Genomic DNA, 12,757 nt, shown 5'->3' with positions numbered 1-12,757 from the left:
AAATGTCAGGGATAGGAAGGGACCTCGAAAGACCATCTAGTCCAATCCCCCTGGAGTGAAATGGGAGAGGCTGAGGTCCTCACCAAGTCCATCATCATCGGGGTGGGAACTGAATTGCATTCACATGCCTGGGAAATGGGAAAGCCTTAGGTGAAAAGGCTGCTGTTGATTCTTGGAAATAAAGCAAAGACCAGAGCAAGCACCGGCAGAATGAGCAACAGAGGGAAAAGAAAGAAAAAAAAAAAAAACAACACAGCAGCTGTGCCCAAGTCCCTCACCACATGTCACGTAATTAGCCTTTCAACACCTTTGAGAGCCACAGAAATCAGCACTAGGGTTGGGATAACACTCCTGTGAGACACCTGTGCTTCCCACCTCCTTTCTGCCCCACTGCCCTCAGCAGAAGCTCCCACCCATGCAGGGCAGCATGGCTGCCCCCTCCCTGGCTGCCAGCTGCCATCAATCTGTCCTATGGGGACAGGGACCTTGAAACAGGACGGCTGATGGGCTGTCAGGAATCAGACAGGCAGGGGGTGCAGGAGGAGAGCCACCAGCTGGCTTTTTTGCACTATCAAACAGCCCAGTGTGGCTTTCTGTCTCTCATCACCTGCCTGTCACACATCCCCAAAATGCCCAGCATGGGACCTGCAACCCAAACACCTCTGGCTGGAAACCCACTATATGAGATGTCTGGGAAAGGATCATCATCATGAGGAGAAGTGCCAGGCTGCAGGGGCTGGGTGCTTTGGCTCAGTGGACATGAACTTCCCCCCGGTCAGGCAGCATCCCTCCAGCTGTGCTCATCACGCAGGGCAAGGAGGAGGTCTGACCAGATTCACCTGGGGTGCTAAAGGAACATCCAGCCTCAAAATCCACGCTAAGCAAGCAAGAGGTTGCAGCCTACACTTGGTCTCTTCAATAGTCATTCGCCAGCAATACTTTCCAGTCCGTGATTGATCCAACCCCCAGCATCATGCTTGATCTCTTTTCTCAGGATCAAGCATACTTCCAATCATTCAAACAAATTAGCATTATGTATTTGAATAAAAATACCACCCTGGGGGATATGCCAATGTTGTACGGTCTGACAGGCCGTAATATGCAGTTTTCCCACCAGCTGGTTGCCACATCCCATTGACCAGGTTCTGTTGCCTGACAGCAGGGGCTTTCCCTGGCCACAAACCAGGCTGGGAACAAGTTGGAGGCTGGTCTTATGCTCTCTGCACAGAGCTCAGCTCCAATTCCTGACAGCAGTGTCAAGAAATAGAAAAACAGACAAATCCAGAAACTCCTCTTCTGTGGAAACATTATTTTAGTCAGTACTTTACCTTTGGGGCTGTTTCTCTTCCACAGAGCTGTTGGAAATAAACAAGTTTGGTTGGTTTTTTTTTTTTTGTAAATGATCCCTGGAACAGTTGCTTTCCACACACACAGAGAAAGCAAATTTCATCTTGGTGAAAATCCAGAAGGGGAAATTAAATGTGCTCTTTGTTAGCGAACTGTAACTTTTTCTTTTCCCACTCAGCTCCTGGACTTGGCAATCAATGCTTTGGCCTCCAGTTGCAATTCGTGTTCTGTTCTTTATTTGTAGCACATGGCTTCTTAGTTTCTGTTTTCTGTTTCTTGCTCTCTATGGGGTTCTGGGGAGGTTTGGGGCTTTGTTGGTTGGTTGGTTGGTTGGTTGGTTTTGGTGGTGGGCTTTTTTGTTTGTTTGTGGTTTTGTTTGTTTGGTTTTAATTTTATCTGGGGGAGGGAGGGTTTGGCTCATGCAGCAGAGACAGAATAACCCAGGTCACAAAGGAGGAGCAGGGATAAAAGGTTTCCCAAGTGAGAGACATTACTTATGAGAGGAAAGGGCAAGTGTAGCAGAGTAGGGCTGGCCGCTTGCTGGGTGCCAGAGGAGGTCATCAGGGCCTCCGAGCTGTGCGTCTCCTCTTCCAGGGATCCCAAGAGATGTGATGTACCCTACCCGGATCCATGAATGGATCAGACAGGGGTGTAAGTTTGCACTGCCTGTGACCTTAGCAAGCACAAGATGATAATAAGGCAGACGTCCTTTGCCATTTCTATAGAATCATTTTGGTTGGAAAAGACCCTCAAGATCATCAAGTCCAATCATTAACCTAACACTGGTACTAAATCATGTCCCCAAAGAACCTAATCTATGCGTCTTTTAAACACCTTCAGGTATGGTGACTCCACCACTTCCCCGGGCAGCCTGTTCCAACGCCTTCTTCTGACTGTCACTCTGTCTCTGTGAAATGTAACTCTGAGCTCTGCTGCCACTCACAGTGCACCAAGAGAACTTCCACTCAAGATGAGGTTGAAAATTGAAGCAAAGGATGTAATTACCACTTGTGCTGGGGTTAGGACTTCCATGGCCAGACCTATCATTTGAAAACTCCTTGGATTTTAGCCTGGGTACAACCATTTTCATCAAAACTTTGGTTAAATCCAGGATGTCTGGCCAAATTACAAAAACCGAAGAAGAGCATTTGGGGGAGGGGACACAACTGGTAGCAGACACCAGCTGCAGACAGCTGCGCTGACGCATGGCCTGCAGCCCATCTGCTGCACAGCAACACGGTGCAGTGGGGCTCAAAGATGAAATAAAGGCTGCCATCTCCTGGCTATATCATAGCAGTATTTTATCACCTCACAAACAAAAAAGTGGCAAAAGCTTACCACTTCAATTTGCAGAAAGGTATCAGTGGGTATTTCTGCACTGGTTCTTACCGGTCCTGTTGGGTACCCAAAATATTGAACTCTGGAATAGAAACACATGAAAGGAAAGAGATGCAAGTGCCCAGCTTCAGGCCCAAGTTCTCACCTGTCTCCAAACTCCGATATGCCATGTTGGAGGAAGCAGAGAAAGGCAGGCTCCATTCCTGCAGCCTCTGCTTCCAGCACTAGTCAGTCGCTGGCAGAAATCCGGGTGATGAGACAGCTGCTCCACCACCCCTCTGCTGGTGCTGCAAGACTTCCTCTGAAGTCTTCAGCATTGTCTTAAGCCTCTTCTTAAGTCTTAAGTCTCAAACTTGAGCCTTCTGCTGCTTGGCAACATGAAGGAGCTGGGAAAAAAGTGTGAGCACAGATCCTAAATGCACCTGAACACTCCTCTCCTCTAAGAAGGGGGTTTCTTTGGGAGCAGTTTACTTTGTGGATGTAGATAGCGGTGTTGGCTTAAATATGCAATCTCTGAAAAAAGCAGTCTGGCCAAGCTCCAGCTCATAAAGAAATAATTGGGAAATAACATAGTTTCTAATTTAGTTTGATATTCTCATTACACTTTGGGCTGAACTGGCAAGTGGAGACGGGTGTAACATCTCCGCTCGATTTTGATTAAATGCAAGCATGCATTTCAATTGTTTAAGATAATGACTGCACAACCCAATGGGACATCTCACTGACTCAGACCTGGAATAGAAGTTTCTGTGTCTGAAATTATAATGTAATTTCTGCCAAATGCAATGCTGCTGTGCAAAGTATTTTCTTACAACTTGGAGCATACGCAAATTGGGAGTCAACAGCCTGAGGGCCAATAGGGATGCTTCAGTGCATTATTAATATACTTCCTTTTCTCCTTTCCTTCCCATCCAAGCATTAGAGCATATTCAAGTCAGTGCTGAATCTCATTAGGCGGTGGTAAAGGAGTGAGTTGAGCAATTTGACAAACCAAATCACCGAAAGACTGGTGTTTCTGCTGGGTACTGCTTCCTCAAGCGCTTCTTCAACAAGTCTCTGCTGCTGCAGGGAAATGGCGCTCGATGAACTCCTGAAGTTGTTATTGGTGTTCAATGACGTTATGCCCTTGGGTGGGTGAGGCTGGTCTGTATTTGCTCAGACCCTTTCTGCTGTAGGTCAGATGAGTGGATCACTCGGATGAGATGGAGGGAGTCTACAGACCCTGTGGATGCCAGAGTAAGTGGAACTTGATGGATATTGATTATTTCATTAGGACCATTCTGCTAAGGAGGAATTGTCAAAACTGCTAACAGAAAAATACTTGCGCACCCTTCGTGAAAGCTAATAACCCTTTACTTCTCAATTGGAAAAAGTATCTCTCAGATTCTGTCAAAACACAGAGTGAGACTGCCTTTGACCTACAATGGATGTAAAAACTCAAAACAACTTCGTGTCTTTCAGTATGGCCTGGAAGAATGGAAAACTGGGATGAGCTAGCATGACACTGAGTAAAGACTCAGTGGAGAAGACCCTTAGTGTGTGTTTCACATCTTATCAAAGCTATTTAAAATTCATTTTGAGCTTTTTCTAGCCTAGCTTCAGAACAGCTTATTGTTACTGACTGTAACGCAGACTAAAATCAGTTTACGAACCCGCATACCCAGGTGTGTTTTTCTTACAGCTTAACTTGGCACTCAGCTGCTAATTGAAGGCTTTTCTAGCAAACACTGCTAAATTCTGACTGAATATCATGCGTTTGTTTTTCTTTCCAATGGCCAACAAAATCATTGTATAGCATGCCTGCATAAAGGACAGCTGTAAATTAGCACACTACATATGCAGCTACCTGTTAACATGTAATTTATTAAGTTGCACAAACGCAGATCCACAGGGCCTGCTTTGTCTCTGTTTGCATTTCTCCAAAGCTAAATATCCCAATAAAGCTCTTAAGTGACTAAGTGCAATCAGCAGCTGGTGGGAAGTAGAAGATGCCTAGTTTTGTGTCCAAAACACGTCTGTGCCATCTGTGCAGGGCTGGTTTGGGACATGTGGCCTCTGGAAGAGCTGCCACCTTCTGAAGCAGCATCTGGAGGCCAGACAAGGTGCCCTTACGGTTTCTGAAAGGCACAAGGCAATTGTGTTTTGGCTCCTAAATTGGTCTCTAAGTGGGCAAAACATCATTCACTCTTTGAAAACATCTAACCTTGTTATTAACGTCTTTGCAGAACAAGTGAAACACATGCATTAGACAGATATGAGTTAATTGCATCTATTTGAAACACGTAACTGAGATACTGAAGTTAGAAACCCCATCAGTTTAGGTATCCTCCAACACTGAGAGTGAGAGAGAAGGGCGTGTCCATAAGGCACCTCTCGTCCTGCATGTGTTGAACCACCAGGTGAGGAGCCGCTTTCTCCCCACTCACCCCACAAAGAAGCACCAGCCAGACCAGAACTGTCTTGGCAGTCCCATTGATGGAAGAACACCAGGTGAGATAGCAGGAACTTGGGCCTTAATGCATTGGTCTAAATTAAACAGAAAGCCTCCCCTTGTTTCCAGTAGATACCAAACTATATCTTGGTTCTGTAAAACCTGAGGCAAATTTTGCTTTCCATTCCCCGATGGGCTTTTTTCTGAGGCAACTCTACAGGCCAAGGTGTTTTCATCCTGTCTTGGACCAGAAGGAAAAACTCATCAGTCCCTTGCACGTTTAGGGATTTGTTTCAGATGAGTAGAATGGTATAATCACAGGCATATGCAAGGTGGGAGGAAAAAATGATCCTCAGTTCTCATACTAGAATTGAGTTTTGCATAATTTAGCCAACTAATTTGCAAACACGTAGTTGTTGTACCCTCTCCTACACAATTAGAGGACTTTTTAATTGGTTTCTCAGGAAATCATATTAGTATCTTCTATTTCTTCTGCATTAATCTGTCCAAATTAATTTTCTGTACACTGGACTGCCACAAATAATGAGGTGTTCCCCTGGCTAACATAGTTTCTTTTTCATGCACACTAAAAGCTTTGTAAATAAATTAACAAATAATAATAATATTTCAGTACCTCTGGGATGCCACCAGATATGTCTGAACAAAGGGCAAGAGGTAGTTCAAGTCTGACCCAAGGCAGCAATGTTTAAGGTTCGTAACCATTTGTGAGTTGCTCTGAGGGCCTGTGAAGTGCATTGCTGGTTCTGATATGTTTCTTAGGGACAGATGCTTTATAGAGCATACAAAGGATTAGTTGAGGATATTTGCTTTCATGGTGGTTGTGTTCCTTTATAACTTGTAAGTAATACTGAAAGTTGAGCCTATACAAAGAGCACTCCATGCTTTTTATGTGTTTTTCACATGGATGGTTACGCTTTTTCCAGTATTCATAGACTGTTTTTGTGAAACACAGGTCCCCTCCCAAGGCCAAATTTGTTCTTTGGTTACATTATCTCTCTAGCACTGACACAGAGCTGCTGGATGAAATGAAGCCAGTGATTTTTGTCTTTTCTTCTAGATTTTTTTATGTTTACACCACATAGTATTTGGTACAAAGTCTGTTTCTTCCTTTATTCAGTCACAGCCACACACCACCTGCCCTTGACTCATGAGCAGCTATAAAACGGGTCCCTACCCATACATGCTCTAGTAAACAAGGCGCTGTGAGAGGGGTACGTTCATGATGGGAACACTCCAAATCTACTTAAACTTAAAAAGTTATTTTTACTGCTGTAAGACAGTTGTTTGTCTGTAAGTCACGAAGAATTATTGCCAAATGTGTTTTGATTTTTTTGGTGTTTGGGTTTGTTTTGTTTTTTATGGCTTGGGGTTTTTTGGCACTTTTGGGATTTCATTCAGGTTTCTTTTCCTTCTCCTTTTTTACAGAGATTGCTTTACTGAGATAAGCTCAATGTATCTCACTGGCTTCAGTATGAAATGTGAAATGTCGTGTTACTAAGTAATGCTCACCCTCACAACCAAGTCAAAAGGGGCTTCCACAAAAGAAAAGCCTCAAACAGTAAATGTGACATGACAATATTTATTGATTCTAATTAAGGTTAAAAAAAGTTCACAACTGTCAGATAAAAATATCTGCAGAGACTATTGAAAAGGGAACTTAAGAAGGAAACCAAGGGAGACAGTCACCACAGAGGCACTTGAGAAACTGCTACAGTTATAAAAGGCACAAATTCATCACACACACAGCATATATATTCCTGCAAATTGAAGTTACTTTTTTTTTTTTTTTCCAAAACACAGAGGCAGACATCACTGAACACTGACCCATACACAACCACAGGAGACACGCTATAAGCGGCAGTCTATGACAATGCCTAAACAATTTGACTGTCAGAGACACTTTGAAAGTAAAACAGCTCTGGCCATCTCGCTTTTATCTCTGTTGAAGAACAGACTGTAAGATCAAGGTGATCTCAAGGTGAGGAAAATGTAAAAGGAAATGTTAGTTCATTTAATCACAGGTCATGTTTCTTTGGGAATATTTGTAATCTGTGATTTAAGCGAGTTTGCTTCTTGCCTGAGAGCAGTGGCAGTTCTGTTGTTATTTAATCCTGGCTCCTCTTTGCATCCAAGTAATATTGGAGGACATACAATTCCTTCTTCCTCAAAACATTTTTTTTCATGTCTCCAAAAAAAAAAAGAAAAAAAATCTTTAAATTTCTGCACTACTGTAAAGTCTCTTTCAGTGAAACAAAAGTCTCACTGAGGACAAAAGAAGATTATTTTAATAGAAGTCCCTAGCTTCTCTTCCAGGTCTTGGGTTCCAGTGATAGACAATGCTTAGATATACACTTGTGATTGAATGTCTTTCTTTGATTAACAGCAGGTGTGCTATTTGGAATCAAGATCTGCACTGAGAAAAAAAATTAAGGTACTAGTTCAAGGAAAGACAAGGGGCTGCCTCAGGTTGCTCACTTCCTTGTTGTTATCAAGTAGTTCATACAATTAGCTTTCAAGTACTTTGGTTAACACAGATTTTTGTGCCATGAGTCTATATCCTTTACAATATACAGTTGTACAAGCAAGTAACCCTCTTTTTTTTTTTTATTATTTTCCCAAACTCTTAAGAGCCTTACAAAATACACATGATAACACAAATCTGTTTGTAAGAGACAAATACAATTATTTCCTTGATTGTTCCTATAATACATTTTATGAAGATGGCAAACTGATGGAACTTTCATGATAGCAGATTTGTCATCAAACATGTTAATGAATTAAGAACATAGCATGACTGGTTACCTGTTAAACCAAACTCTATTCCTCTCTTTGAAGAGCTGGCATGAAGGAATTTGAGAATGTAAGCCAGTGCTCACAGTTCCCTCTGCCCACGGGGAAGCAACTTGATTCTCTACCTACGTTTGTCATTTTTTTGTCACACTGGCATCCACATAAACAAAGCACCACATACTCCTTTTGTGTGGAAGAAGTCAAGAAAACAGCAGCAAATCCTTCTTTTCAATCCCATAGTGGTGACAAGCTCCACAGCATAATAGTAGCAAGACACAGCTGTAAAGACAAAGCATTACAAATGCTTAGGCAGTCTGGAAGGAAGAAGACAGAGACTTTTGAGTGTTAAAACAAATGTTACAATTCAGACCTCCCAGCTCCATCAGATTTGGCTAGAAATCTCCGGGTATCTAAATTTAATTTGGAATTTGAAGTCACACTTACTTTTAGTTGTGGCAGAATAATATGAAAAATGCTTTTTGTGTTTTTTCAATTTTTTTTTTTTTAATTTTGAAACTAAGAATAGGAAAGGTTTATAACCATATACACTCTGTTTTTTCTTAATTGGCCAATCTCATAAAAGCTTTGGTTATGATTCAGTTCAGTTATAACTATACCTAACTTCTGCTCCTCCTTGGATTTTCTGCCCCTGGGCACACAACATTTTCTTGTTAGACTGGAAGAAAACTTTCCCAAATTCAAGAGCAAAGAAGAGAAAGATACATTTTGGACATGAATAAAACCTATTTATCATCATTGGTCTAACAGATCTGCTCCCCTTTAGAGACCTGCAGCGTATCTCTAGGATAGAAGCAGGACTTGAATTCCAAACAGTTTTGGCAGAGGAATCATCTGAAAATGCAGCAGTTCTTTATATGTTAAGTATGTATTCACTGTCTAGCACTTAGAAATAATGGTTCAAGACTTTAAAAATGTCTTCCCAAATTTAGGTTGCTATGTTTATTTCAGGCCTGAGAACTGTCAAGGTTGCAAAAGCTCTGAACTCACACAGTTCCCATTCAGCTTTCAGTTCCTAATTCATTTAGTAAATAAATCACGCAGAAAGCAAGCCATGTGGAAGCACTCTGTGGCAGGCAAATGTCCCAGCCAATTAGTGCTCTATGCGACACAATGAGAAAGGCCATATGTGCACTGCTGCACTGTTCTTCTGACATGAAGATCTTTATGTCTGAAAAGTTCCCCTATGAATTTTAAAAGGCTGTTATGAGGATATTCATTTGTGATAAAATCCAAGCTGCTGCTACAAGATTTTTAACTGGCACATCAAGTTAAAGAGAATTAAACCTAAGGGCCAGAAACTTCTGTGCTGCTCACAAATATTACAGCTTTATAAGTAGTTCAGTGGAGTTCTCTGGGACTATTTGGAGAATGAATTGCTGCTCTGCACATGCAGAATCAGATGCTAACCCAAAATGTCTGCCTGAGACTGGTGATACAGTTCTTCCAACCTCTGCTCACACCAGTTGCTGAATATACTCTTATTATACTTCTTTCCATGGCTTATTACTGCAGTGTAACTTTTTATATATAAATCATCACAGGTTGAAGGAAGAAGGGCAAAAAATGGTCTCAGAAAAATTCCAGACATACAACTTTTCTCAAGCTTCATGTGCATCAAATGCTGTTTTCAGTTATACCTGGGACTTCACATTTTGTGTCGGGCAGATGTAAAACAGCAGAAATACGTACAACGAGGTATCATGATGTTGACAGGTAGACATCTAAGGCTTTAGTGGCTGATTTGTTGGGTTGTTTGGGTTTTTTGATTTGTTTCGGTTTGGGTTTTTTGTTTTGGTTTGGTTTGGTTTTTTATTCTTTTCTCCTTTTTTTTACATGGTTTTAAAGGTACCAAGTTAGGGATGGCAGAAGCACTTGTATGTGACTATCCCATCCATGGTTTCCTTTGATCTCTCTATCATTTAGATCCTTGATTATTTACCAAAAGGGCACAGTCAGTACAACACAGCACAGCAGGCAGATGTGGAAGTGCTAATCCCATCAATATGGTTGTTAGGAGAGACAAGCTCTGAATCAGCTAAGCTGTGTTCAGCATGAAGCAAATGTTGGGGGGCATGTGTGATTTTTGTTATTGTTGTTTGTTTGGTTTGGGTTTTTTTTTGGTTTGGTTGGGTTTGGTTTAGTTTTGGGTGGGTTTTTTTGGTTGATTGGTTGGTTGTGTTTTTTTTAATGCTAACACTGCATTTTCAAGTCCATTGTGCCCTACCAGGCAAGAGACAGCCCCAAGGTTTTCAATGTATAAATTTAAGTAGATGAAAGAAAGGAAGGAGATTTAAAACATACATCAAAGAGGGTTGGTTGGTTGGTTGGTTGGTTGGTTGGTTAGCTTCTATGCACAGCTTTACAATTTCTTGGCGTAGGCAGAGGTTAATTTGCTCTCTTGATATCTTAGAATCATAATATCATTTTGGTTGGAAGAAACCCTCAAGATCATCAAGTCCAACAATTAACCTAACACTGGCACTAAACCATGTCCCTAAGAACCTCATCTATGAGTCTTTTAAACCTCTCCAGGGACGGTGACTCCACCACTTCCCTGGGCAGCCTGTGCCAATGCCCGACAACCCTTTCTGTGAAGAAATTTTCCTAATATCCAATCTGAACCTTCCCTGATGCAATGTGAAGCCATCTCCTCTCATTATATCACTTGTTACTTGGGAGAAGAGACCAACACCCTTCATGCTACAACCTCATTTCAGGCAGTTGTAGATGGCCATAAGGTCTCCCCTGAGCTAAAAGAGGACCTTGGAGGCAAAGGGATGTCAGACAGGGTGAAAAAGGTTTGAGACGCTGTGTCTACATGTTAGTACGAGGTTTCCTGTTCACGTCCAGATCAAACAGCCTGATCATCCATACTGCTGCACACATTGGCTTTAGTCTGGAGCCCACCAGTTTTCTAGGCAGAGGAGATCTGATCCTGCATGGAGATGGGCTTTACTTGAACTCATGAGCTCTGCCATTCCAGGCAGTGTGAACACAGCTGGAAGCCCAAAATTCAACTCCATTGCCAAAGGCAGTGAAAACATTGTCATTCAATTCAGTGTAGGACCAATATGCCACTGGAAATGCTAACAACATATGGGCACACTTGCAGAGCTCGGATAAATTTAGACGCCAACTTTAAAAGGTAGCCTGACTTGTGCCTTACTTGCTGCCGGGGCTCTAGACATGTGGGTGAAAAATAAAAACACTGAAAAGATCCTCACCAGCAATTCACGTGAACTACTTAATTATTCTTTAACCTATGGATTTCTTTTCTCGGTCTAACACAAAGGAAGGCAGAAACCCTTTGTTTGCAACTGGATATGTAAGTGCCTGGGAAGACCTGGAGTTCAGGGTCTGGTTCAGATATAAGTGTTAAAAGAACAGGAATTCACATCAGAACAGGCTTCCTAGAGAAGCATTTTGTCACTTCTGCTCTGAGATCTGAATAAAACCCTCAAGGTGATAATGCTTGGCAGGGTATCCTAGAAACTCAACAACAAAAGAGTTAATGCCAGAAGCAGGTGTGGATTCAAGGGGTTCTTTTTCAATACGGATCCCCTTCCTTGACCTCCCCCCTCCAGCCTTTTCTCTCTGCTGCTTTCTCCTCTTCTCCAGTCCTGATCTGGGTAGCAAATGTCAGAAACTAAACTAAAAAAAAAAAAACCCACTCGAATGTGAGGCTTTGCATTGGCAGCTTTTTCAGTTTCGAGCCAGAAGTCCCTTTTTGTAGGCAAATAATCCTGCCACAGCCACAGAAGTAAAGAAAGTGGAAAATCCAATCAGCTTTAGCAATCCTGGCACAGATGGCAAGTTCCTTTCCCAGAAGGTTGTAGTGATGGGCAAAGCTGGAACATCCTGCAGGGAAAACAGCCATTATCAACATAACATCTCCACTGTGAGAGGTAGGATGTAAATCAAGAGATTCTTGAAGTAGAAATTGAACTGGGTTGAAGCAGTTCATGCTGTGAAAAAGCAGAGTGTATCAACTTTTTCTGCTCAGTTAAGGGGAAGAGGAAGAGACACACAGAAAGGATTCATAGCCCAGTGAAAAAGCACAGTTGCCTCTGACCCCATGTTACAGAGTTGTCAGATAAGTGCCTTTTCTGAATTTCTGTCATATTCCTGTTTAGCGAAGACAGTTTTGGCAAGGAAAAGTTTATTGTGCTTTTGCTTCAGTGAACCTAAATAAAAATGGACAACGAAATTTAATCTCATCAGAAAAACAGAAAAAAAATCCATTTAATCTACAGAGAGACTTACAATTGATTCAGGTTCTGGCTTCCAAATTTCACTGTCTGGGATTTTCCTCATAGCAAACAGTATCTGAAAATACATAACATTTTTCTAGTAAGCACCATTGAAAGGGAAAAAGAGCTTGCTTCAATTTTTGTTTTTAAATGGCATGATGAATGTAACAATTGACTACATAAATCTCTGTGTATTCAAATTCTAAAGAAAACTCGACCTTATTCCAACTCATTTGTGGGGGGCCTGATATTTAATAAGACATTCATCCTAGTGGAAAGTAGAAACAGTAAGAGAAAAACCAGAAAAACCTCTCACTGCTTAGTCCATGTGAGATATCAGAACTTGAGCAGTCCTATTGGAACAGGGTAATATGATTATGACTAGGAGGTAAGTATATACTCATGGCAAACCAAGGTGTGCATAAACTGGCTGCTGCATGGGCAAGCTGTATAGCCAGGAGTAGCTTGGTTTGCAGGTTTTACCATGGTGCAGGAAGATGAACAGAATCCTATGAGTGATGACAGACCACCACTTTCAGCCAGAGAAAAGCAAGACTGA

General features: G+C 41.9%; 1 protein-coding gene across 1 annotated transcript in view; it reads right to left on the bottom strand.

Moving 5' to 3' along the window:
* Positions 1 to 6,700: 6,700 nt before the first annotated feature.
* Positions 6,701 to 12,757, bottom strand: part of MAOB (monoamine oxidase B) — a 56,058-nt gene continuing 50,001 nt past the window's right edge. Inside the window, exons 14-16 of the mRNA XM_065860385.2 lie at positions 12,212 to 12,274; positions 11,620 to 11,806; positions 6,701 to 8,206 (exon numbers count right to left, since the gene is read on the bottom strand). Coding sequence (XP_065716457.1) covers positions 11,651 to 11,806; positions 12,212 to 12,274 — 219 coding nt within the window. The 3' untranslated portion in view covers positions 6,701 to 8,206; positions 11,620 to 11,650. The remainder of the gene's footprint in view (positions 8,207 to 11,619; positions 11,807 to 12,211; positions 12,275 to 12,757) is intronic.

Source organism: Patagioenas fasciata, chromosome 1 (assembly GCF_037038585.1).
Source record: "Patagioenas fasciata isolate bPatFas1 chromosome 1, bPatFas1.hap1, whole genome shotgun sequence".
NCBI classification, from domain to species: Eukaryota; Metazoa; Chordata; class Aves; order Columbiformes; family Columbidae; genus Patagioenas; species Patagioenas fasciata.
The sequence above is the reverse complement of the archived record's forward strand: the minus strand, read 5'-3'. Positions and strand labels throughout refer to the sequence as shown.